Source organism: Besnoitia besnoiti, chromosome IV, assembly GCF_002563875.1.
Source record: "Besnoitia besnoiti strain Bb-Ger1 chromosome IV, whole genome shotgun sequence".
NCBI classification, from domain to species: domain Eukaryota; phylum Apicomplexa; class Conoidasida; order Eucoccidiorida; family Sarcocystidae; genus Besnoitia; species Besnoitia besnoiti.
In genome coordinates, this window is record NC_042359.1 from 3,707,888 (window position 1) to 3,729,647 (window position 21,760).

Consider the following 21,760-nt stretch of genomic DNA (forward strand, 5'->3'; position numbering starts at 1 on the left):
CGACAGCGAGTAGAGGCGAAGGGGGGGAGTTCATATTCTAAAACTGAGAAAAAAAACTAGCGGGAGCACCGGGTTTACAAGCAGCAGGCGTGGCGGCGCAAGGCATCGTCTCCTCAGCGGAGAACGAGTCGAATCGATGACCCAGACGAGAATCGCGCTGTCGCGGGGTGGAAGGCTCGAGTCGGCCAAGGTGCTCCTGATGACGGTTTCAGCACAAAACTGGGAAGGAAGGCTCCCGAAGCACACCGTCAACTAAGAGATGATTGAGAACAACAGGGCACACGCGACAAAGAAGTGGGACCTCGTACGGAAAACACTCCGCGTGAGAAAAATCAAGAGAAAGGTCGAAAGGTAGCCACTCGCTGGGAGAAAAGGCAAACCGTGCGAAGAGAAACGAATGCATCACTGCCAGACTGCACACAGCAAGTCACCTAGCCGTCCCTCGAAAAGGCGACGGCGTCCTCATTTAGTTCTTATTTCCTCCCTAGGGCTGCGCAGTTCTCTCCTTTCTGGGTGCCATTCTTTCGCGCTGTGTCTGCTGCCATTCTCCCGCCTTTCTTTTCGCCCTCCTTTTCGTGCTGGGGGGCAGGACGCGAATAGCCACCCTCCACACTGAGATGAGAAATGGCAACGCTGACGGCTCGTTATTATCGGTGGTGTACGTTCCAACTGGCCATCTATCCTTTTGCTCTTTGTTTTCGCTCTTAAAAGATGCGCATTTCTCTCACGAGGAGGATTTGAGGGAAAGATTTAGGCAGCGCCAGGCGTTGTAATGGCGCGGGCCGCGGTCCAGGCAAGTGTCTTCTGGGTGCGGCCGTCTCCGTAGCAAAGTCGGGATCCTACCCCCCAAGAAAAGTCCTTTCCCGATCGCCCGCCATGAATTCCATGAGCGAATTCGAGTGACGGACTAGAAGCGCAGTGGAAGGCACGTCTCGCGGGTTGGGGTGGCGGGGGTGACGGGTTTCTCGCGAGCGCACACCACGGAGGTGTAGGTATTTTTAGAAGGCAGTGATCATGTCTTGGTGGCGGCACATTTTACTCTCTTGTCCCCAGTCCGAGCAACATGTCCAGCCAGCTTGTGAGCGAAGACGGTAGAGTCATTGCCAGCAGCATTCGACTCGTACGCCTCCGCGCGCTGTCAGGTCCTTCCCGTAACATGTTTTCGGGCGGTGCCTTCTCGAGGCAGTCTGCCTGCAGCGTGAAGAATCTTTTGTCGCATTCAGAGTGCCGCAACAATAATCGCCATCCATCAGAAAGCAGGCGCCGTTAGCTGCACCCGAGACGAGTGCAGCGCCACACGACAGCGGGCGTGTAAGCCCGCTTGTAGAGTGACCGAATTCCCATTTGATGGAAACCGCTCAACTAGAAGTGGAACGGATTTGTCCACACGTGCCGAAACGACGTTTCATGAGCTGGATTTGCAGTCACGGTACAGATACGAGAAGCCGCTACCTCGGACACGTCGGTGCTGCTGTATGTAAAGGGCGAGTGGGAATTGTAGGCTCGGGCTTGCCAGAGGTGGCGGCCGGGGCAAAGTGAGGCTGTGCTGCTGAGCGCAAAGCTGCAAGATGAACGTTTCCGAAAGATTCTGCATTCCCCCGAGGTATTAGTATTCGGTTTGCCCCTCTTGGCGATGTGAGGAAGGACATACTCTTTGGAACAGAAGACTACAGTGCATTGCCTTCGTGTGATTCGCGATGGTACACTCGCTCAGGTTAAATTTCCGTGGCTACCAGTAAGCAGGTCGGAATTTAGCACTACATGTGGAGACGTGTGTGGCCGTCCGCGTGCCTTCTTCTGGCCTGTGCAGTGTGCGGCTTTAGCACATCTAACATTCTCCACGACAAAGTTCCCTGCAGCCCGCCACGTGGCATCTGCAAACTGAGCACAGGCTCGTGTGGATTGGCGGATCGTCAGCCCTGCAAGCGAGATCTGGGTCTGGAAGCAGCTGTGTTCCGGAGCCAACGAAAGCCCTTCATAAGGTAGATGTCCGTACGGAACCCGTGTCTCTTCCGCTATCTCCATTTCTCCCCAAGCTGCTCTTTGTGACTAATGTCTCACACCAAAAAGAAACTAGGGGGGGACTGGGAACTAGCTGTTTCCTCCTTGACCCTTCCCCGCCTTGTTTTTCTTCGTCTGTGCCTGTGTTGTTCGGAAGGCACACGTACTGGTGACCTTGGCGGGGCGAAGAGTCACACTATGGAACACAAGCGAAAGGGGGGAGGAGAGGCACCAATTCGGGAGTTTCACTGGAAGGGTTCTCCGGTGTGGACGAAGCAGAGCTCTTTACCACACTGAGTGCTGTAAGTGGCGGTGGGCGACTTGGCGAGTGTTGCGTTTTTCCCAGCAAGGACAAGCATTGCCCTGCTGCCACAGAAATGGGACTGGTGACGGCACCTGGGAGCCAGATGCGTGGCTGCGCACGATAGATATTCGAACGAACGAGATCTCTGCCGTCCGTCCCAACTTGGCAATCCTCTAGTAGAGGCCATGGCGAGCCTCTAGTCGGGGTTGTCCGCAATCGACGATCGCGAAATAGTGAGGGGAGATTCCCAGAATTGAGACGAGACCTGCACGCGGTCCGAAGCTCCGCGACTCAGTCGTATGCTCACTGAAAAACGTCACATTTCCTCGCATCCGATTCGACTGCGCTGTGGACGTTTGTGTTATTTCACTGCGTTTGCTCAGAAGGGAACGGGAACGCAGCACCATCTCATCCGCCCTGTGGCTGTCTCGCGAGTCTCTATCCTCCGCGCCCACGTTTGTCGCATGAGCCGTGACCAGCAGCCCCGTCGTTAATCGTGTGGAGGGCTGCCTCTCTCCGGAATACTCGAGGTTTTCAGGGCGGTCATTTTGCGGTTTTAGGACCCGAAATCTCTTGTGTAAGCTCCGATCGCACGAGAGTTCTTTTCTGCGGCCACAGGATCGAGACGAGCGAGAAAACCACAGGAGCAGCGAACACAAGACGCTGGCAGGCGAGGGAGTAGGAGAGAGGAACCAGGCGATCTGCTCCGCGCTTCGAGACCCCGGTGCCACTCCGCAGACAACGGACAGGCTATCGATGCTGTCGTTTCCTCGGAAACGAAGGCAGATTTATTGGTCCACTCAACACGGGCGCTTGCCGTCAGTTTAGAGTTCTTTTTTTCCTCAGGTTACCTCTTTTCCGCAGTCGAGCAACCCGCTCCATCACACCATCTGAGTGGAGGAGTTCCTCTCCTGTGGTCGGTGTGTCTTGAGAATTACTATACCCGCTTTTTTCAACCGAGCACGGGGACCGTCGATCTGACTTCTTTCCCGCCGTCTACCTAGTATCAGCCTTCCTAGTCTCTTTTCGCCGACCTTTCTTTTCATAGGCGGACCTTCCAGAAACTTATGTGTGCCGAAAATGCTCCCCAGGCCGCCAAGCCGTGTCGAGGCGGCTGCGGCCGCCAGTGTACCGCGCACGCCTCACCTCGCTGAGGATGACTCCACCGTAGAAGATCTTTCTTTTTCTTGTTTCCACGGATGTTCCTCGCTGGATCTGAGTTGCGTGCCTTCTGACTCGGCAGTGGCCGCGGGGCTGGCTGCTGCTACCGTCTTGGTTCCCCAGTCGATTCCTTGCGACAGCCAGTTACCGTTGGACGCGGAGAAACGCTATCAACGGGAATGGGGAGCCTCCTCCTGCTCCGACTTCAAAGCCTCGTTTTCATCTGTTACTCTCTCTTTTATTCCTCTGGAGCCTCCTCTATCTTTTACTCCACGTCACCGTCCGGATCCTGCTTCAGACGGAGCTGAAACACTCCGCAATTCTTCACCGCATGGCCTCGACGAGAGTTCTCGAACTGCTCATAGCGACGGAGAGGGGGTGGAACGGCGAAGTCTCTCAAACAGAAGGTCGGACCCACGAAGCTGCTGCAGTTTGTCTTCTACCGCGCTGCCGCCCTGCGCGTCGTGTCGTTCCCCTGGTGGTACTTCATCAGGGATGGAAGACGTCCACGATCGCTCACACGTAGGATTGGGTAGCTTGCGGTCCTCGCCCTCCCTCCGTGCCGCCCTTGTCTCGTCCCGATCCCAGTCTTCTTCACCTTCTAACTCCGCTCCTTTCCCAGCGAGCCAAAGTGGGCATGAGCTCCGCTCGAGGACCGTCAGTCTTTGCGGTGCCATGCCCTACGCGGAAGGATGTGCGCGCTGTGGTAGAAGCAGCCCTCTCTCGCGGGCGACTTCCCGGCCGCTCTTTGATTCTTCATTCAGTATGTCTCTCTCGTCTTTTCTAAGCCTGGCCTCTGCCTGCGAACCCTGCGAACCGGCCGTCCTGCCAGTCTTCCAGTCAGTTCCCGCACACGGCCTGCCTCCGCCACCTGCGAAGGGGAAGAAGGGTCCACCGCTGCCCAAATCCTCCAAGCTGCCTCCAGCGAAATCCGCAAAGGCAGGGCCGCCAGCCGGCGGGCAGCCCAGCACGCCTTCGCCTCCCGATGCAAGTGCCGAGAAGGCTCCGCCTCCGGCAGAGAATCTTGAGCCTCATGCAGGCAAGCCGGGACCGCCTGCGGGCAAGGGCGGGCCTCCCGCGGGCAAGGGCGGGCCTCCCGCCGGGAAAGTGGGACTCCCGAAAGCGGCTTCAGGCCCTGAGACAGGGCGCGGCTCACCTGACACAGGTACGCGCGTGCCGCAAAGGGAGGGATGACCTGAGCTGCAGAGCACTCGATCCTTCTGTGTCTCCGAGTACTGTTTCTGGCCTAGCCCTCATTCTGCTTTCCGCCGTCAGTCGTCTTGGCAGCGAGAGAAGTCTTCTGCTCAGAGGCGAACGAGTTCGCTTTTCACCGCTGCGCGAGCATTTGGGCGTGGCGGTTGTCTGCTGCGTGCGCGTGACCGTTCAGCTTCTCCCGGAGCCCCTGCCGCGAAGCCGGCTCTGGCCGCTGGAAAGAAGCCTGCGCCAGGCAAGAGCGCCTCGCCGCCAGGCAGCGGGGCGCCGTTCCTAGCCGGGCCGGCGCCGACGGTTCCTCCAGTCGAAGAGCGCTCGACGCTCCTCTTCAAAGACTCGCAGCGGGTGGCGGGAGTGCTGGGCGCGGACCTAGCTGTCACCGGCGGGGGGATGGGGAAGAGAGACGAGGTGGCCGCGCGGGCGGCGATGATTGCCGAGAAACTGAGTAAGTCCGGCGAGGGGGGGGCGTCAGTCGATGCCTGGCGGCGTGTCTGGGCCCGCGAGACGTGCGTCTGACGGCGGCGGGGAGCATGCGCACTTGCGCATGGCCTGCCGTGAACCACCCCGTGTTCGGTGCGAACTCGCGTGGCGCTTGGTATCATGGGCACCCGATTGCTGCGTGCAGCTGCCTAGGTCTGTCGCGTGGAAGCCGTGAACCTGGTGCGCTGAGGGAGGCACGATTCGGCGACCGTCTCCCTCGTGTCTGCATCTCGGGGAGGGAGGGGCAAACCCAGAACGCGAAGCGACCCAAGAGACGCCGGCGCTTCGAGCTGAGTCGGCTCTCGGTCTCTTTGATTCTCTTCTGCAGCCTTGGCCGACTTCGCGAACATGCCTGTTGCCACTGCGCGTGGTGCGGAGCCTCCGCCGCTGCCTCTGACAGCCGACGCGGATAGAAATCCCTTCATCCTCACGACAGAGTTGAGGTGAGCCTGCAGACGAATTCTCGCAGTTGTGCTGTCCCATCGCGCCTCACGGCACTTCCCGCATTTTGACTTCGGCTCCCATCCAGCTGGCGGCTGCCACGAGGGCGAGGCCTGTTCACCCTCTTTGGCGACGACGACCGGGAAACGGCGCATGTCTTCGGTCGATCGCTGCGAGGAAACCCAGGGATTCCCTTTTTGCTGCGCTTTCCAGGAAGGACATGGCAGAGCGGCGGCATTCACACACTCAAACCGAGGAAGAAAGGATCAGGATGTTGTCGGGCATGTTCAACGTGGACCGACAGACTGGGTTCCGGTTAACGCCTGAGCATCAGCGAGTGGCTGAGGCGCTCACGGTAAGAAGCAAATGACGGGATTTTGGCGAACAGGAATGCTGGGAAATCTGCAGAAATCGTGGCTTTTTGAGCCCCTCCGCTAGTGAGTCACGCAGAGTCAACCGACAGTCGACCTAGACCGAGATCTGCTTGTAGCCGCTGAAGATGCGGGTGCCTGCAAAGTTCGCCTATGAAGGCAGATTTTGAGAGCTTTTGAGAAAGGCAACATCGTCACATGCGACATTCTGTTTTCGTTCCTTCCGCTTCTTTTCTCTTCAGCTCCTTCAGCGCCTGGAGGATTTCCGCGGCACTGTGCGAGCAGGGGAAGTCCAGCGGGCGCGGTATCTTTTGCGAGTTGGCGCCATCGAAGCGTTCGCTCAGCAGCGGTATTCGGAAGCCATGCTCCAGGCGCTGCACTCCTATTTCCTTGCAAAGTCCTATTACACCGCATACGAAAGCATGCCTCTTGAAGGTGAAATGGTAAGCAGAGAACGGCTGCCACGTGATGCGGGCTTTCGCACCACGCCGGAAACCGGCCCCGTCCTGTTTGCTCTGTTTTATCTCCCCTCGGGGGGACGCCTCTCGCCGTTTGGCGGCCCCGTGGGCGGCGCAGGCCCAGCCACCGTCTCTAACGGAGAGGAGCTTTGAAACCGAGGTGTTTTTTGTTCTTCTTCGCTTTTCAGGTTCCCGAGCTGCTGCTTCTAGCCAAGTGCTGTGGCCTCGCAGGATGTCTGGATCGCGGTCAGGAGTACCTGGACGAGCTCCGGTACATTGTTGAAAACACGCTGATTTTCATTTCGACGGGGGGCTCCACGGGCGCTGCTGGCTCCGCCGGAAGTTCGGCCGCCGGCGGGGTCGACCGGGGCAGCGTGCAGGGCCCCATCTTGCAAGTCGAGAAACACGTGCTCGCCTCTGTCGTCAGCAGCTTGGCAGAGATATGCAGTCTCTACAACCAGCCTGACAACGCGAAGCTTTTCTACGAAAAGTGAGTGCAGAGAGCTGCTGAGTGCCGGAGCCGGCCTGAGTCGTCGCCACCCCGGTCTCGCTGAGAGATGGTCGGTTGGCGGCGCGGTTTTTGCGGACGTGGACCCAAAACACTTATACATAGGCGTGCAGACAGACGCGTATGCTACGGCCAAATGACGTGGATTCAGGGGGCCAGAGAGGCTGGCGCGCGCCTGGACTCATCTGCGAGTCCTCGATGGCTGGATGACGCTAGTTGAAGACTCGAGATGCCTTTTCCGGTATAGTCTGCGCGGGCAGCAGGGGCGTGGCGAGCGAAGTGGTTTTACGCTGGCGTCAGGTCGGCGTCTGCGGGCATTGCTGCACGCGTCGTCGCCTTTTCTTCGTTGCGCTTCTCTGTGCTGCAGATACGTCATTCTCACGAAGGACGTGTATGGCGCAGACTCCCTGGCGGTGAGCGACGCGCTCAACACGGTCGCGCTGTATTTCTTCCGCACGCGCCAGTATGAGCAGGCGCTGCCCATTGTGGAGGAAGTTCTGGATATTCGAAAGAAGCACTTGGGCGACTACGACGCGCCGGAGCCGAACGCGCGAGTCGCGGACTGCTACGCCAACTTGGGACTATTGTACCGCTTGCTGGGTAGGCAAAAACGAGGCGTCGATAGCGAAAGCGCACTCGCAGCTGGCGGGGGGCTATAACGACACAGTATTCCCTTCGTCTATGGCCTGTGGAGCTGTAAACATCTCGAGTTCACTGTAGAGGCCTGAGTTCGAGAACTCGCTGACTCGTTCGTGTTCCAGTTCATGCGTCGCCGGCTTCGCGGGCGTGCTCTCGCTTCACTCGGCGCGCCGGCTATATCGTGCGATGCTGTTGTGGTGGCTTCAGGGCGACCGATCGACGCCTTTCCTCTAGTCCTCACGTGCCTGGATATGCGCATGAGGATCTTCCAGACTCGCGAGACCGCGGCGGTGCAGGATCTCGTTCTGTCGCTGGGGTGCCTCCAACACCAAGCCGGGCACTTCCGCGAGGCGCTCGATGCCTACAAAGAAGTCTGGGGCTTCAGGAACCGCACACTGGGCGCCACACATCCCGACACCATCAACGTGGAAATTTTGCTCAGACGGGTGAGAGGCAAACGCGAGACAGGCACGACTGTGGGCGAGGCGCGAAGATCCAAATAAGGCGACGTAGTGGGGCGGAGGGAACAGCGAGCGAGACAGGAAGGCGCAGCTCGGAGGGCTCCGGGACTTCTCAAGAGAGGGACTAAAATGGACTCGCAGCGCAGGGTCTACGAAAGGAGGCGAAAGCGACCTAGACGGCGGACGGTACCGCCGGGTTTATTTGTTGAGAAACAAGAGGCTCATATCAGATCGTGCTGAGGTCATCAAATAAACGACCAGCGGGGGGGCGGGGAAGGGAGGAAGCAGGGGAGGATGAGAGGAGACCGCATGAGATGGAGTTTGACTGTTCTTTGTGGGGCTGCGGCGGTGCGTTTGCACTCGTCAGTGCTGCTCTGCTGCATCACTTTGTTTCCCTCTCAAATAAATATATATAAGTATATAGTCGTATATATGCGTGCATGTGGCTCTCAGCTCGATAAGGATCTGACGGCGTGGATGGAGGAGGAGAAGCAGAAGATGGGAAGGCGGGAGACGGCGTTGCCGTCGGCCGGCGCGTTCGACGCGGCGACTCGCGCGGGATCTGCGGCGGCTGCAAGCAAGTCGCACCGGACCAGCGATGTGTTTTACGAGGAGGATGACGACTACGATCTGACGTACGACGACAAGCGCGTGCGGAAAGCGATTATGGACTACGCAGACGCCGCCGCCGCCGTGCGTCTGCTCAAGTGTCCGACTGCGGTGACGCTGGAGGAGTTTCGCTACCAGCAGACGGCGAAGGGCTTGAAGTTCCGCGTGCGCGGCATCCCGTTCCACTCGCTGGCGCGCAGGCGGGCACTCTACGGCGAGGAGTGGCGCTCCATGATGGTCCCGTCGTCGGCGATTCTGCCGTATGTGGGCGTGGAGGTCACGGGGCCGGACACGTTGGAGCTCGCGGAGTGCTACGAGTTCCAGGAGGCGCTTGCGGCGGAGCGACCCAAACTGCCCGTCGTCAACGTGCCGCAAATTGAGCGCGGCGAGGCCACGATTGTTGACGGTCAGCCCCACATGGTTGTGAACCCCGAAGCCGCGGATCTGCTGAGGGACTGGGGCGTCGTGCTGCCGGAAGTCGACCGCGAGGGCCGCGTCATCAACCGCGACCCGCAGCTCACGACCGAGAAGGGCTTCCAGCTCTTCGTCCCTGTGGTGGACCCGACGACCAATCAGCCCTTCCTGGGCTTCTTTGGCGAGCCCGTCATGGTGCCGAACCCCGCGATCTACCATGCCGTCATTGCGCCCGCCATCGCCGACTACGAGAAGCGCGAGGAGGCAGCGCGCGAGGAGGAACACAGAAAGAAGCTGCTGGCGGCAAGCAGAAGTGGAAAGGACGGCCGCATCATCATTGGCGCGAATTCGGGCCAGCCGCCTCCGGCGCCGAAGCGCGTCTCCGTCTTCAGGTTCGGTCAACCCGGCGCCGCCGGCGCCCTGCCTGCCGGGTCGCCCCCGCCGCCAGGGGACCAGGCTGAAGCGGGAGACACTCCGATGAAAGGCAAGTCTAATTTGGCGTCGCCAGAGTCGCCCGTGAAGCAGGCGACGTCGACTCTGAAGCAGGGGACGTCGACTCTGAAGCAGGCGACGTCGACTCTGAAGCAGGCGACGTCGAATCTGAAGCAGGAGACGTCGACTCTGAAGCAGGAGACGTCGACTCTGAAGCAGGCGACGTCGACTCTGAAGCAGGCGAAGTCGACTCTGAAGCAGGCGAAGTCGAATCTGAAGCAGGCGACGTCGAATCTGAAGCAGGCGACGTCGAATCTGAAGGAGGGCAAGTCAACTCTGAAGGACGCGAAGGCGAGGCTTGCCCAGTCGCTCCAGAAAGACTCGCCTGCCAAAAAACCGTCTGCTAAAGAGCCGCCTGCCAAGTCGACCAGCAACCTGAAGAACATTCCCCAGACGCCGCCCAAGGCAGAAGACGCGTCCTCCAGCTCTGAGGAGGAGCCGAGCAGCAGTGAAGACGAGGCGAAAGCCGGGAAAAAAGCGCCGCCTCCGGCGCCCAAGCCCGCTGCGGCGAAGCCTTCGCCCCCCGCCAAAAAGACCTCTCCCGGCTTGCCGGCCGCCCAACCCTCCGCCGGTGCGAAACCCAAGAGTCTCCTGGGTGGGAGCAGCGCCAGGTTCGACGCTGCCGCGTACAAGTCCAAGATGAAGAAGCCATTTGGCAAGCCGAAGGGCCCGGGCTTCCAGCCTGCGACGAAGCACGCGGCGGACCTGCCCCCGTTTCTCAGCCGGCTCGAGACCGAGACCGAGTCCGCGCCGTGTTCGGCTAAGGGAGAACGAAGCGACCTGCGGGAGTGGCTGGACACCGGCTGCGAAGAGCAAACGCTTCTAACGCTGGACGCGTCCTACACGACGAGCGACGCAGCTGCAGATGACGATGCGGGGGAGTTCGGCGTCCCAAGCCCCTCACAGCTGCGAAATTCGACGATACGCACCAAGGAGAAGCGAGAAAGGCGGGAAGAGCTGCGCGGTCTGCAGGACTCAGCCACTTCGGGTCGGACGCTACCCGATAGCCACGCGGGCCCTGCAGAGAGACAGATCTCCGCTTCCTCTTCTGAAGTTGCAGAAGGGACGGCGGTGCAGGGTGCCAAGGCCGCCTCCTCATCCTCGTCGCTTCAGCTGGATACCCAGACATCTCCGCCGCACCTGTTGGGTCTGGCCGGCTCGCTTCAGGGCACTTGGTCACAGGCGCCACGCAGAAAGCGCGAGGCGAGCCTCGAAGCTACTCGCGCTGGCCTGCTGAGGACAGACGAAGAGGAGGAGGACTGGTGGAAAGTCGAGAAAGAAGACCAGAAGTGCCAAGTGGCGAGGACAAAAGAACACTTTAAGAAGCTTCTGCTGAAGAAGCAGCGGGAGCATCTGGACCTGGCTTTGACGCGCCTGCAGCTGGAACAGGCGGGTGAAGCAGCACCTCCAGGGGAGGCATTTGCTGCATCTAGCGCTGCATCCCGGAGAGGCTCGGAACGAAAGGGTGGCATGCCGCTTTTCGGGTCCGCGGCTGCGCCGCCACAGCCCCGCCGCAGCGCTGGGGCTCTTCGCGGGCTCGATGGCCTGTCGGCTTTCGTCAGCGGGGATTCAGCTGAAGGGTCACATCCAACTCGTCTCTCATCCGAATTTTCGTTGTCGCTTTCGCCTCGCTCGGCCTTGTCTGGGAACCCCCCTTCTGCGCGCCTTGCGCTCCGTCGTCCGCAGACCCTCGCAGGTGGAGGAGCGCTTGACAGCGACTTGGCAGGAGGTTTGTTTCCCTCGGATCTTTCCTCCTTCACGACGAGCGGCAGCCACAGCGCTTCGCTCACGCGCACCTCGTCTCCTCCCGAGGCCTCGCCCGCTGCTGCTCGTCGAAGCCATCGAGGCGTCGCGCCGGGTTTGCCCACTCCCTCTGGGTCGACATCACCCCAGGGCGACCCGAGCTCGACTCTGAGGCCCAAGCGCCCAGCAGACGCTTTCGCTGCGGCGCCTGATGCGCTGCTGTCTCCCTTGTCCTCCGCTCCGACGCCGCTTTCTCCGCGATCCGACGCCCGCTCCGTCCCTCCTGCGTCTTCCCCTCCGTGCTTTTGGTCTGCTTCGTCGAGCTCCTCCTCGTCTTCTTCGGTGTCCGCCGGGGTCCTTACGCCAGCCGCAGAGAGCGCCGCGGCGGCAAACGAGGCAAACGAGGCCCGCCGGCTATCCAACGCTGTCAAAGCTGCGGTGGCCGCGGCTCGGAGTTCGTTCGCGGCTTCCTTTGCCGCGCTGGGCGCCACGGCTAAGGGCAGCGTTCCGCGGCACATGCGCGGAACAGAGTCCAGCATTTCGGCCTATATGCGGAGACCAGACACGGACACAGACAGCTTGACAGTGAGCAGTGGAACCGACCGCTTCTCGCTGCACCGCGACAACGAGTTCTCCGACTTCACTGGCACGCGACGGGGGGACACCGACAGCGAGCGCCCCAGACGCGAAGAGGGACCGGGCGATGAGCCGAGGTGGGATGTCGACTGGAGATATCTAGAGGAGGAGGAAGGCGAAGGGAGCGGCGAGCAGAGACGGGCGGCGGACAGCGCGCGGGGCGTCGCCGCCGCGAGGAGGCGGGAAGAAGAGACGAAAAAAATCACTGAGAGGAGGGACAGGATGCTGTGGGAAGCGGGACAAGAGCGAGAGGAAGCGAGGCGGCCGCTGGGCGACTCGGGGCGATCAGGTGAAACTCAGGAGAGACACGCCACCGAGCGACGGAGACCAGGTTTGGGGGCGTCGGGGTCGTTCGGCGGCGAGCCCCGGCCTGACAGCGTTCTGCGGGCACTGGAGAGGCTCGCGGAGGAACGAGTTGCGCATCGCGGAGACAGCAGTTCACACGACGGGGAAGAAGAGGGCGACCTCGTAGAGGCCGAGTTGTCTGTGTCTGAGTTCAGCGACGAGGAAGGCACATCCGAGCGAGAGGAGGCGAAGGGGTCGGGGACGACCAGGCCACGGCACCTGGCTGTCGACAGCGGCCGAAGAGAGGAAGGCGAGGGAGAGGGAGAGGACTATGGGGAAGCAGAACTGCCCCTGACACCCGTCGCAGAGACTGAAGAAGAGGATGTGCCTCAGGAAGGAGACGCAGTCTCAGACAGCGGCTCTGCCCTTGTTCCGCGACCGTCCGGCGGGACCCTCGATGCGGACCCCTCGCTTTCGTTCTTCCCGCCTTTGTCAACTCCTTCTCGCGAGTCGCCCCCGAAAAGTGGATGGGATCAGTTCATCAGCTTCGATAGCTCAGACTTCACGCTTGCGTCTCTCAATTCCATGTCAAAGCACCAGCCCGGTTCGCTGCGCCACAAGCAGTCGCGCAGTGGCGGACGGGGGCGTCCGCTTCAGTCCCCAATCGGCAGCGGGGCCTTTGAGGGCGATTGGGGCGGGCGCGAGCTCGACTACGAGAGGCGCAGCAGCCTCCGGACCCCAGCGCCGGAGCCAGAGTCCGAAGAGCCGGGTGTCGAAGACGACTCAAAGTTAGAGTCGGAAGACGAGTCCGGCGCGGCAGAACAGACGGAATCGGAGGAGGGGGAATTCGACGAAGTGGAAACGCTCGAGTCCCGTCGCCTTCCGGCCTTGTTCGCGCGACAGTCCTCCCACGGGGCGGCCATGCGCTCTTTCTGTGAAGAGGAGGACGATGACGATGGCGTTCCCCCTGCTGACAGCCTGCCCGTATGCTCAGACCTGGACTCATTTTCCGCAGGTGTCGCTCCGTCGCCGAGACGAACGGAGTCCGATGCAGCTTCTGCCGAGTTACAGCGTGTCCCCGAAACGGGCCTGAGCACTCTGTGCCAGGTAGCGTCCTCAGACTTCTCTATTGTAGAGGACGAGGATCTCGATTCTTTGTCGCCTGAGGCTGCCGCCCCTTCACCAGCGCCTGCGCCGTCTGCGGGCTTCGCCGTCGCTGGCGATTGCGGCCTCTCTGCGGTGTTCGAGCCGGTGGTGCCAACTAGCCAAAGTGTCTCTCTGTCTCTCCCTTGGATAATTCCGGCCACGCCTCCATCGTCGGCACCCTTGGCGCCCGAAGCCACAGACGACGGAGGACTCGACTGCGAATTCTCGCCTCCTCACTCGTCGCGTCTGGAACTCTCTCTGCGCCCCGAAGCTGTTCACGCCGCCCCCGTCCTCTCCCCGGCTCTCGGACGAGTGCTTCGAAGGAGAAGCAGCGGCGCGCAGGAGACAACGCCGCCTGCAGCGGATACGGACTCCGACCCTCTCTGGAGCCGCGATGGCCCCGGCGCGTCCCCGTCTAGATGCGTCAACGACCCGCCAAGCGACCGAGCTGTGAGCAACGGGGAAACAGACGCTGCATACGCAGGCCCGCATGATACGCCTGAAAACATGCCAAGGGTGAGGCGAAGCAAACTTTCTCTGCGGCGCCTCTCTCAGTCTTCGCTCTTTCGTTCCTGTGGATCCTTGAAAAGGGAGTCGACGCAGAGCGACCTTCAGGCCGAGCGGGCTGGCGGCGCTGCAGGGGTAGACCAGCCTTCGCCTGCATCGCGTACCTCCGCGGGTTCATCGCGGGTCCCGGCGGGGTCTCCCCTGGCGGCTCCTGTGGAGAGACGCCGGTTTTCCTTCCGCGAGACTCTGCGGAGAGCAAGTCTTTCTCGGAGTCGGAACGCCGAGGAGGAGCTGTCTTCGCCGTCGTCGTGTCAGAGTCCCGTGTCCTTTCCCTCGCCTGCATCGCACCTCCTGCCGAACACGGAGTTCGGTTCCCCAGAGGAGAGGCGCGACTGTCGGACTGTGGATTCAATAAGCGGCGCAACTGCAGCAGAATCAGAGGATGGAAGTATCGCAGGCGCAGGTGCGGAGTCGGCGCCCGCTTCGCGTACTGACTCCTCACATCAGAGGGCGCTCGACTGTGCCGAAGACCAGCAGGGGGCCATAGACTCCCCAGCCCGCGGACGAGATGAAGACGGCGGGCAAGGCGACCGAAGCGCAGCAACGGAGAGCGAGGACGAAGGAGACAAAAAGCGACGGAGGTGGTTTTCGTCAGGCCTTCTCCGGCCTAGGAAGACGCTGTCAGACGTGGTAGACGACAGAAAGAAAATAATGGAGCGCCGGCATTCGTTTTCGCGTCCTCCGCTGCCGCCTGACGCGAACGCGTCGCCTTCGGGCCCTTCCGGACTCCGCGCACCTGTCAAGGAGCGTTTGACTCGACTGCGGAGGCGGTCAGTCGGTAGCGCGAGCTTGGCGCAGGACGCAGGGGAAGAAAAGACGGGCGAGGAAACGGGAGTCGTCCGAGAGCCTCCGCGGCTGTCGCCCTCAATCCTGTTGCCGAATGGCCTTGGAAGCAGGCCGATTCACACGCCCAGCCGGGGGCTGCGGACCCTCCTGAGCCCCTTTAGCAGGAAGGGGCGAGGACCCACACCCTCGTCGGCGGGCCTGGGGCCTTCGAGCGACGAGAAGCTGGAGACAGGCACGGGATGGCGGGTCGACGAATCCTCAGATGATAGCCAGGAGGAGGCCGCGCCGTGGTCCGAGGACGACTGGGAAGTTCACGAGCTGCCTGACGACGCACAGGGCGACTCAGGAGCCTTTGAAGAGGGACTTAAGCGCGAGCCAGACCGAGGCCTCATCAGACCTTCTCCTGAGGGAGACCGCAGCCCGACATACGGCAAGCTTGCTCCCTGCCCTGACCCTCTGGCGGATCCCTGCGCGGAACGTCCCGACACGAACACCGCTGACGGCGTGTCGGAGTGCGAGTGGAATACGAGCGACGGCAGTGAAGGCAGCAGCAGCGCGGAAGGGAGTGAGGCAGAGTGGCAGGAAGCCCCGCTCTCTTCGTCTCCATCAGAGGAGTCGTCGGACGCAGAGGCAGATGAGGAAACATACCGGGAAGAACCCGAGGCGGAAGGTGGAAGTCCAGACCGTGGGAGCGGCGCGGATGACGAGGACGACAGAATCGCAGCGGAGGGCCTTATCGAAAGAATGCTGCTCGCGGCAGATCGCTGGCGGCAGGTTGAAGGCGAGTCGCCTCCGGAGCGATGGCGGAAGTCCGGTCTTTTCTCTCACCGCGCGACTGAAGACTTACCTGTGCCTTCGCCTCGACAGTCGCTTTTGGGAGAAGCGCAGAGAGGCTCGCAGCCCACGCTGTCTTCGCCGCTCCTTCGGGAAAGGAGAAAGAGACAAAATGAGTCGACGGCGGCACGGAAGAGCTCTCAGCAGCCTACGTTGGAGGCAGGTGAACTTATACCGCATGCTATGAAGAAGGCGTCAACCGTTTCGCAGCAAAAGTCTTCTGGATCTTCTTCGCCTCCCAGTGTCGATACTGCGCCGTCTGCGCTTCTCAGAACGTGCAGGCAAGAGACACTCTCCTTCGGGGGGCCTTTGTCTTCGCTGTCGTCGGCGCCTGCTCCATGGTTTCTGACTCAGCCCGTCCACGAGTTGCCGCCCAAGGGACCGAAGGGAGGCCCGCCGAAGAAGGGAAAGGCGGCGGGGTGGAAAGCGCCACCGCCTCTCCCGGCGCCGAAGGAGGAAGGCGCCCCCCTCCCAGGCGGCACAGTTCTGAAGACAGGCATTTTCAAAAAAGCGGAAGCCCCTGCGAAGACGGGGCCTCCGGAGGACAACGCCCCTGGCGCCCCGCCGAAGGACTCGAAACTGGCGCCCGCAGGCAAAGACAAGGCAGCGCCTCTGGCGAAGAAAAGCATTGCAAAACAAGAGAGTGGAGTGCAAAAAGACCTTTCTGCGGCGAAGCCTGGGCCTCCGGAGAAAAAAGGCCCGCCGCTCGGGGAAAAGAAAGGCCCTCCTCGTCCTCCGGCAAAGAAAGGTGCGCCAGCGCTCAAGACACAGACGTCTGCGGGGACAGTCGTTGCAAAGAAAAGCATGCCGAAATCAGGGGGAGACAGCTCGTCCGACGAAGACAAGGATAGGGGGCGCTTCAAGCTTGTGAAGTTGCCTGAGGGGAAACCTGTTTTTGAACCCAAGCCAGCAAACATGAGAATCGTGGTCAGTGCTAAGAACAAGATATCCACCCCCGTGAAGAAGGCAGAAGATACAAAAGATCGACTGTTTTTACCCCAGAGGGGGTATGCCCTCCCCCACAAGAATCTCGCGCCGGTTTCTGTCTCTATCCTACCCAAAGTGAGTCCCGCCTTCACCTGCGTTTCCTCCGCGGAGGCACGCCAGGAGCTAGGCCCCTCCAGAGGTTGAGCGTGATTTGTGAATGGTACCGTGTCGCCTGAGTCGAGGCAAACAGAACGCGAGTGAGAGGCTTGATGAGCAGGCGCCTGGGTGCATGTGGGCCTCATCGTGCGACCCTGGTGATTTGTTGACTGACTAGGCAGCCGTGCCCGCGTCGATGTGCATTCCTGCTCACCTACGTCAACAGGCGTGTCACTGCCACACTTCCGACTTGTCTCATGTGCAGCCTTATCCGGGGGCGTGTGCTTCTTTGGGCTTCTGCTGAATTTTCCGCGGCCTTCTTCATGCGTGGCTCTTCTTCCCATGTGTTGCAGATCAAGAAGATCAAGGCAGGGACGGAGAAGGATCCGACGAAAGGCGACGTGCCTGTTGTCATCCTCATGGATGACAACAACCAGGAGCTTGGTAGACTCCCGTGGCAGGTGGTAAGTTACCCCTCCCTCCATCTTCGCGTATGAATCTGTGGCCTACCTCACGTGCCGATGAAGGCTAGTCCACGCATGTGAGGAGACTTCATCGTGTGGTCTGTAACGGTACGAACCAACTGCCGTTTCGTCCGGTAGGTCTACGCGGCGGGTACGAGCTTCCGCGTCCCTTTTCGTAGGCCGCCGCACCCGTGCGCTTCATGCTGTTTCGCTGCGAGAGGCGTCATATCGCCTGTGTTCCTCGCTGTATGTTGCGTCCAACCTACCGTCCCCCGTCCCCTGCGCCGCCTCCTCAGGACCTGACCTCGTTCTCGCTAGCGCAGAGCTCCATGTCAGTGCTCGTGGCTCGAAAGCTGGGTCTCCTGGCTCGTCGCGTCGAGGACGAAGAGAAGGGAGAAGACGCGAAGGAGTGGTTGACGGGCGAAGGCCTCAAACAGTTCGGGCTCTCCATGCGCAAGAGCAAAGCCGGCACTCTAGGGGGCTTCGGCGGGCAAGGCCTGGGCTTTGGCATGGGCCTCGGCGGCCTACCGGGCGCGCTTGCGCAGGTGAGAAGGCAGATACGCGCGGAGAGGCGACTCCAGAAGGATTCTGCGGTTTCCAGAGTCGTGTACGACTGGGGAATTCCGTTGCTCAGCCCCCGAAGTGGAATCGGCGCGAGTAGCGCGACACAGCCTTGGTACTCGTGGAACGTCCTCCAAACACCGTGTCAAGTTTGGGGACGGGAAAAGCCGCGGGCGGGGCCGGCGGTCCTGCACCGCGTTGTGTCCGTCGCGGGGCAACTGTACCCCGCCTGTGAACCGGGGCGTGGCGAATGCTGCACACTGGAGTTAACCGTTCCCAGTAGGGCCTCTGGTAACGCGCGCGATCGCCTCGGCCTCGCAGGCAACATGCAGGAAGGGTTCTAACGCTGGTTCGCAGGGAAGGTTTACTCCGTTCACGGGAGGAACTGGGGTCTGCTGGCTGAGGAGGCGTGGATTTCCGATCTCAAGTCGAGTTGCTATCCTTGGGTGGTGTTCGCTCTTGTCCCGCAGATGCAAGCAAAGGAACCGCCGAAGAAGGAGGAGGCCAAGGCGAAGGAAGAGCCCAAGAAGGAGGCGCCAAAGAAAGGGCCTCCAGCCGGCAAGGGGAAGGGGCCGCCTGGCAAGGGGCCGCCGAAGGGAAAAGGGCCAAAGAAGAAGGGTGAAGGCGGTCTCAAGGTGGGAAAGAAGGACGAAGGCAAGACCAAGAGGTTTTTCTGGGATCCTCTCTTCGAAGACGAGATTCCGGGCACGATTTTCATGAAGAAACCGGCCGTGCAACTCGTGCTTCAGGATGTAGAGGAAACCTTCGCCAAGGTTGTGGCCAAAAAGAAGGCGGAGTCGAAGAAGCCGAAGGTGAGGCCACGAGCGGAGATTCCACCGGGAATGGAGACGAGGAGCAACGCTCACAGGAAGGGAGTGGCGATACAAGCAGGTCGCACGCCTCCGTGGATCCCGCCAGAGTCGCCGCGGTTTTCTGAGATTTCGTTTTGTGTTGCAACCTTGCTACATTTCCTTCCACGAGTGCATTGTGAGTTTTCGAAGGAAACGGTCCCCGCGCTTCGGCACTGCGCGCAGGGGGCGCTAGGTCGTCGGGTGTAGATGGCGACGTTGGCCAAGTTCAGGTGCTGCCGAAACGAGGCGGTTTTTCTTCTACGTTTCTTAGCCTCTGCGTTTTACAAAGCTATATTTCTTCTTGTTCTAGCTGCGCACTCTCACGCCTTTCCCGCTTGTGTTGTGCGGCTCTGACAGATCATCCAACTGCTGCCAGACTCGAAGCGCGCGTACAATATGAACATTGCTCTGTCCAAGTTCAACAACTACTCGTATCAAGAGCTTCGTGAGGCCCTGATCGACCTTAACCCTAAGGTACGTCCTCATTTCCTCGGAGATAAGCGTGATGCCTTCAACAATTTGTAGTACGTAAGCGCAGCGAGCATGCTGTTCCTTTTCGTGCTGCGAAGAAGTGCTGGCTGTAAACTCTGGCAGACTGCTAGGCGTGTGCTCTTCCAGTGGGGAATCCACGCTAAATTTCCCAGACAACTTAGTGACTGGTTTATTTAGTGAATCAGGAACGGGGAAGGAGGGAAAACAGCACTTTATTTCCTTCGGACAGCGGCGGCGGTCTGATGCCCTGTTGTCCGGTTTCCCTTCCTTCTCTATCCTCCCATGCATGTTTCGCTCTTTTTAGAAAGGTGTAATCCCACGGATGTTAAAAGAGAAAGGGAGAACGCAGAAACATTCCCTGGTTAGGATTGCGATCCCCCCATGACGGAGTGCGTTATGCCTTTGCGGTGCGCAAACGCAGATTCTGACAATCGACGCGACCGAGACGCTGTTGAACTTCGTGCCCACTGCGGAGGAGACGCAGGTTGTCAAGGAATATATAAACTCTGGTGAGATTTGGAACATCGCACCGACGCAGTGCCTGGTACGCATCACCCCGCTGATACCGTCCAGTGGTTCGTTGCTGCCCGTGTCGAGAACTCCGACCAACGGGCCTCACAGTGTGTGACTTCTGCCTCACGAAGATTTTCATCCTTGCTGTCAAAAATCGCGAAAAAGATCGGCAAGCGGGGAGCGCAGAGGGGGTGGGGGAGGATGCGAGCACCGCTGAAATGCCCCTCCGGTGTCCCAAGCTTGCGAGACAACGGAAACAGGTCCTCGGAGAGCTGTACTAACACGCCCGCTACGTGCCTGCTCATCCTTTCACGACCGCAGTTCTCCAGGAAAATGTCTATCGGGGATCCCTTTTTTGTGTCGAAATTCTGCTTTCAGGAGGAGATTTGAAATTGGTAGACAGACCGGAACAATTTGTGGCGGCCATGCTGGGTGTACCGCTGATGAAGCAGCGCCTTGAGGCACATGCCTACGCCCTGAACTTTCGCGAGGCTTATAGTGATGCATACACGCCCCTAGAAAATTTGGCTGACGCCTGTGACGCTCTGGATGACTCACAAAACCTCAAAGTTGTCCTCTTCGCCATTCTTGAGCTGGGTAACGCCCTCAATGAGGGAGACCCTCAGAGAGGAGGTGCTTCAGGTTTCAAGCCGACGACACTTGCGAAATTGCAAGAGCTCAGGACCACCACAAAGCCCGTTAGAACGATGCTGCAGTACATCTGCGATGTAAGTTGCGCCAAGCAGGATACGTAAGAGAAGCTCCTACGTCTGTAGTTCTGAGTGTAGCGAACACTGAAGCGGCACAGTGTCTTCGGTATTCTTTCAGCGTGAGCTTGCGCCCAACAGCTATCACTGGCCATCAAATGGCAGCATCAACGCGTGCGGGTGTGGGTTTTTCATGCTCTCTGGTGCGTGTGCGTTGATTTTTGCCGAACAGATAATCTGGGAGCAGAAACCTACAGCCCTGAGTATCTACGAGGATCTGAAGATCTGCGATAAGGCACAGCGTGTAGATTTGCAAGGTGTTGAGGGTAAAATTTCCCTATTGAAGGCCGGCCTGACAAAAGCCAAGAACACGCTAGAGGCAGCCAGGAAGGGAAACGAATCAACTGGTGTCATGGGTGATCGCGACCCGCTCGGGAGCATTATGGATGAATTTATTGAAGAGGCAGAACCGAAGATCAAACAGCTTGATGACTTTCTGCAACAGGTAGGGCCGTGCAGTCGATGCAATGCTCCTTGACATCGCTGCGTGAGCACAGATTACTTTCTGAACCGACACATGATTCGTGACGCATGAACTCAAATCCGGGCAGACCGGCACTTTGTGAAAGGTTTTTGGGGATTGCTAACATCGCCGCTAATTGGTGCATGTTTGTTCTGCTTTGCTCTTCTACTATCGTCAGGTTCAAAATCAGTTCGTGCAGACATGCCATTACGCCGGTTACCCGGAGAAAGACGTTAAGAAAGTTAAACCGGATGAGCTGTTCAAACAAATTGCGGCTTTCGCAAGACAAGTGGAAACAATTCGCAAGCAGAAGCAAGAGCTTTTGGATCGCGAAATGAAACGCAAGGAAGCTGAGGCGAAGAGGGCAAGTAAAGGACTCAAGACGGCAACCAAAAAGATTGGTAAGTGACATGCCAGTTCTGGTTCGTCTGGTAACTCTCAGACAGAAGTGCGCCGCCGAGTCGACTGGAGCAAACTCATATTGCCGTTTGTTTTATGTGTGTGCGTACATACAGGGGCCAAATGAGGCAGCTAGCCTTAGAAGTAGAAGTGACGCGGCTCCGCTTGCGGCGCAGCCACGCGATATAACACTGCTCTCGTATACGGGAGTACTCGTGCAGGCTGGAATTTGCTAGAGTACGTGGCCACTCGTGTATTTTCCTGGTGACGTTTCCTGAAAACAAAGCCTCCGTAGTGTTGGAACTACTGTGTGGTGCCTACGCCGCCTGGTGGTCCGAGCATTTCATAGACCAGGGAGCATCCGTCAGTTTCTACGGAAGTGAGAATCGCTGGAACGATATAACGCACGATGTTGCACGTGGCTTCCCGACTCAGGGTAGAACATCGTAGCCCACTGGCCTGTACGTTGTGAAGCTTCTGATACAGTCATAATCAGCATCCGAATATCACACTGTTGCTGAGCTGGCGTAGGCGGGAGTCGGCTTAAACGTCATGCACAGCGCTTCATTTGATAAGCATACCGCATCCTGAACCGTGTGCCATTGCCGGCTTCGTGCTG

General features: G+C 59.6%; 1 protein-coding gene across 1 annotated transcript; it reads left to right on the forward strand.

The window, feature by feature from the left end:
* Positions 1-4,231: 4,231 nt before the first annotated feature.
* Positions 4,232-21,268, forward strand: BESB_056420 (uncharacterized protein; the record flags this gene model as incomplete). The annotated part of the gene is made up of 18 exons (XM_029364077.1): positions 4,232-4,631; positions 4,854-5,123; positions 5,487-5,601; positions 5,813-5,954; positions 6,213-6,413; positions 6,617-6,918; positions 7,304-7,536; positions 7,783-8,021; positions 8,490-16,610; positions 16,985-17,095; positions 17,392-17,640; positions 18,127-18,468; positions 18,865-18,981; positions 19,421-19,508; positions 19,891-20,240; positions 20,452-20,724; positions 20,921-21,143; positions 21,258-21,268. 18 exons carry the CDS (start codon positions 4,232-4,234, stop codon positions 21,266-21,268), a joined length of 11,787 nt encoding a protein of 3,928 aa, XP_029220000.1.
* Between the last annotated feature and the right edge of the window lie 492 nt (positions 21,269-21,760).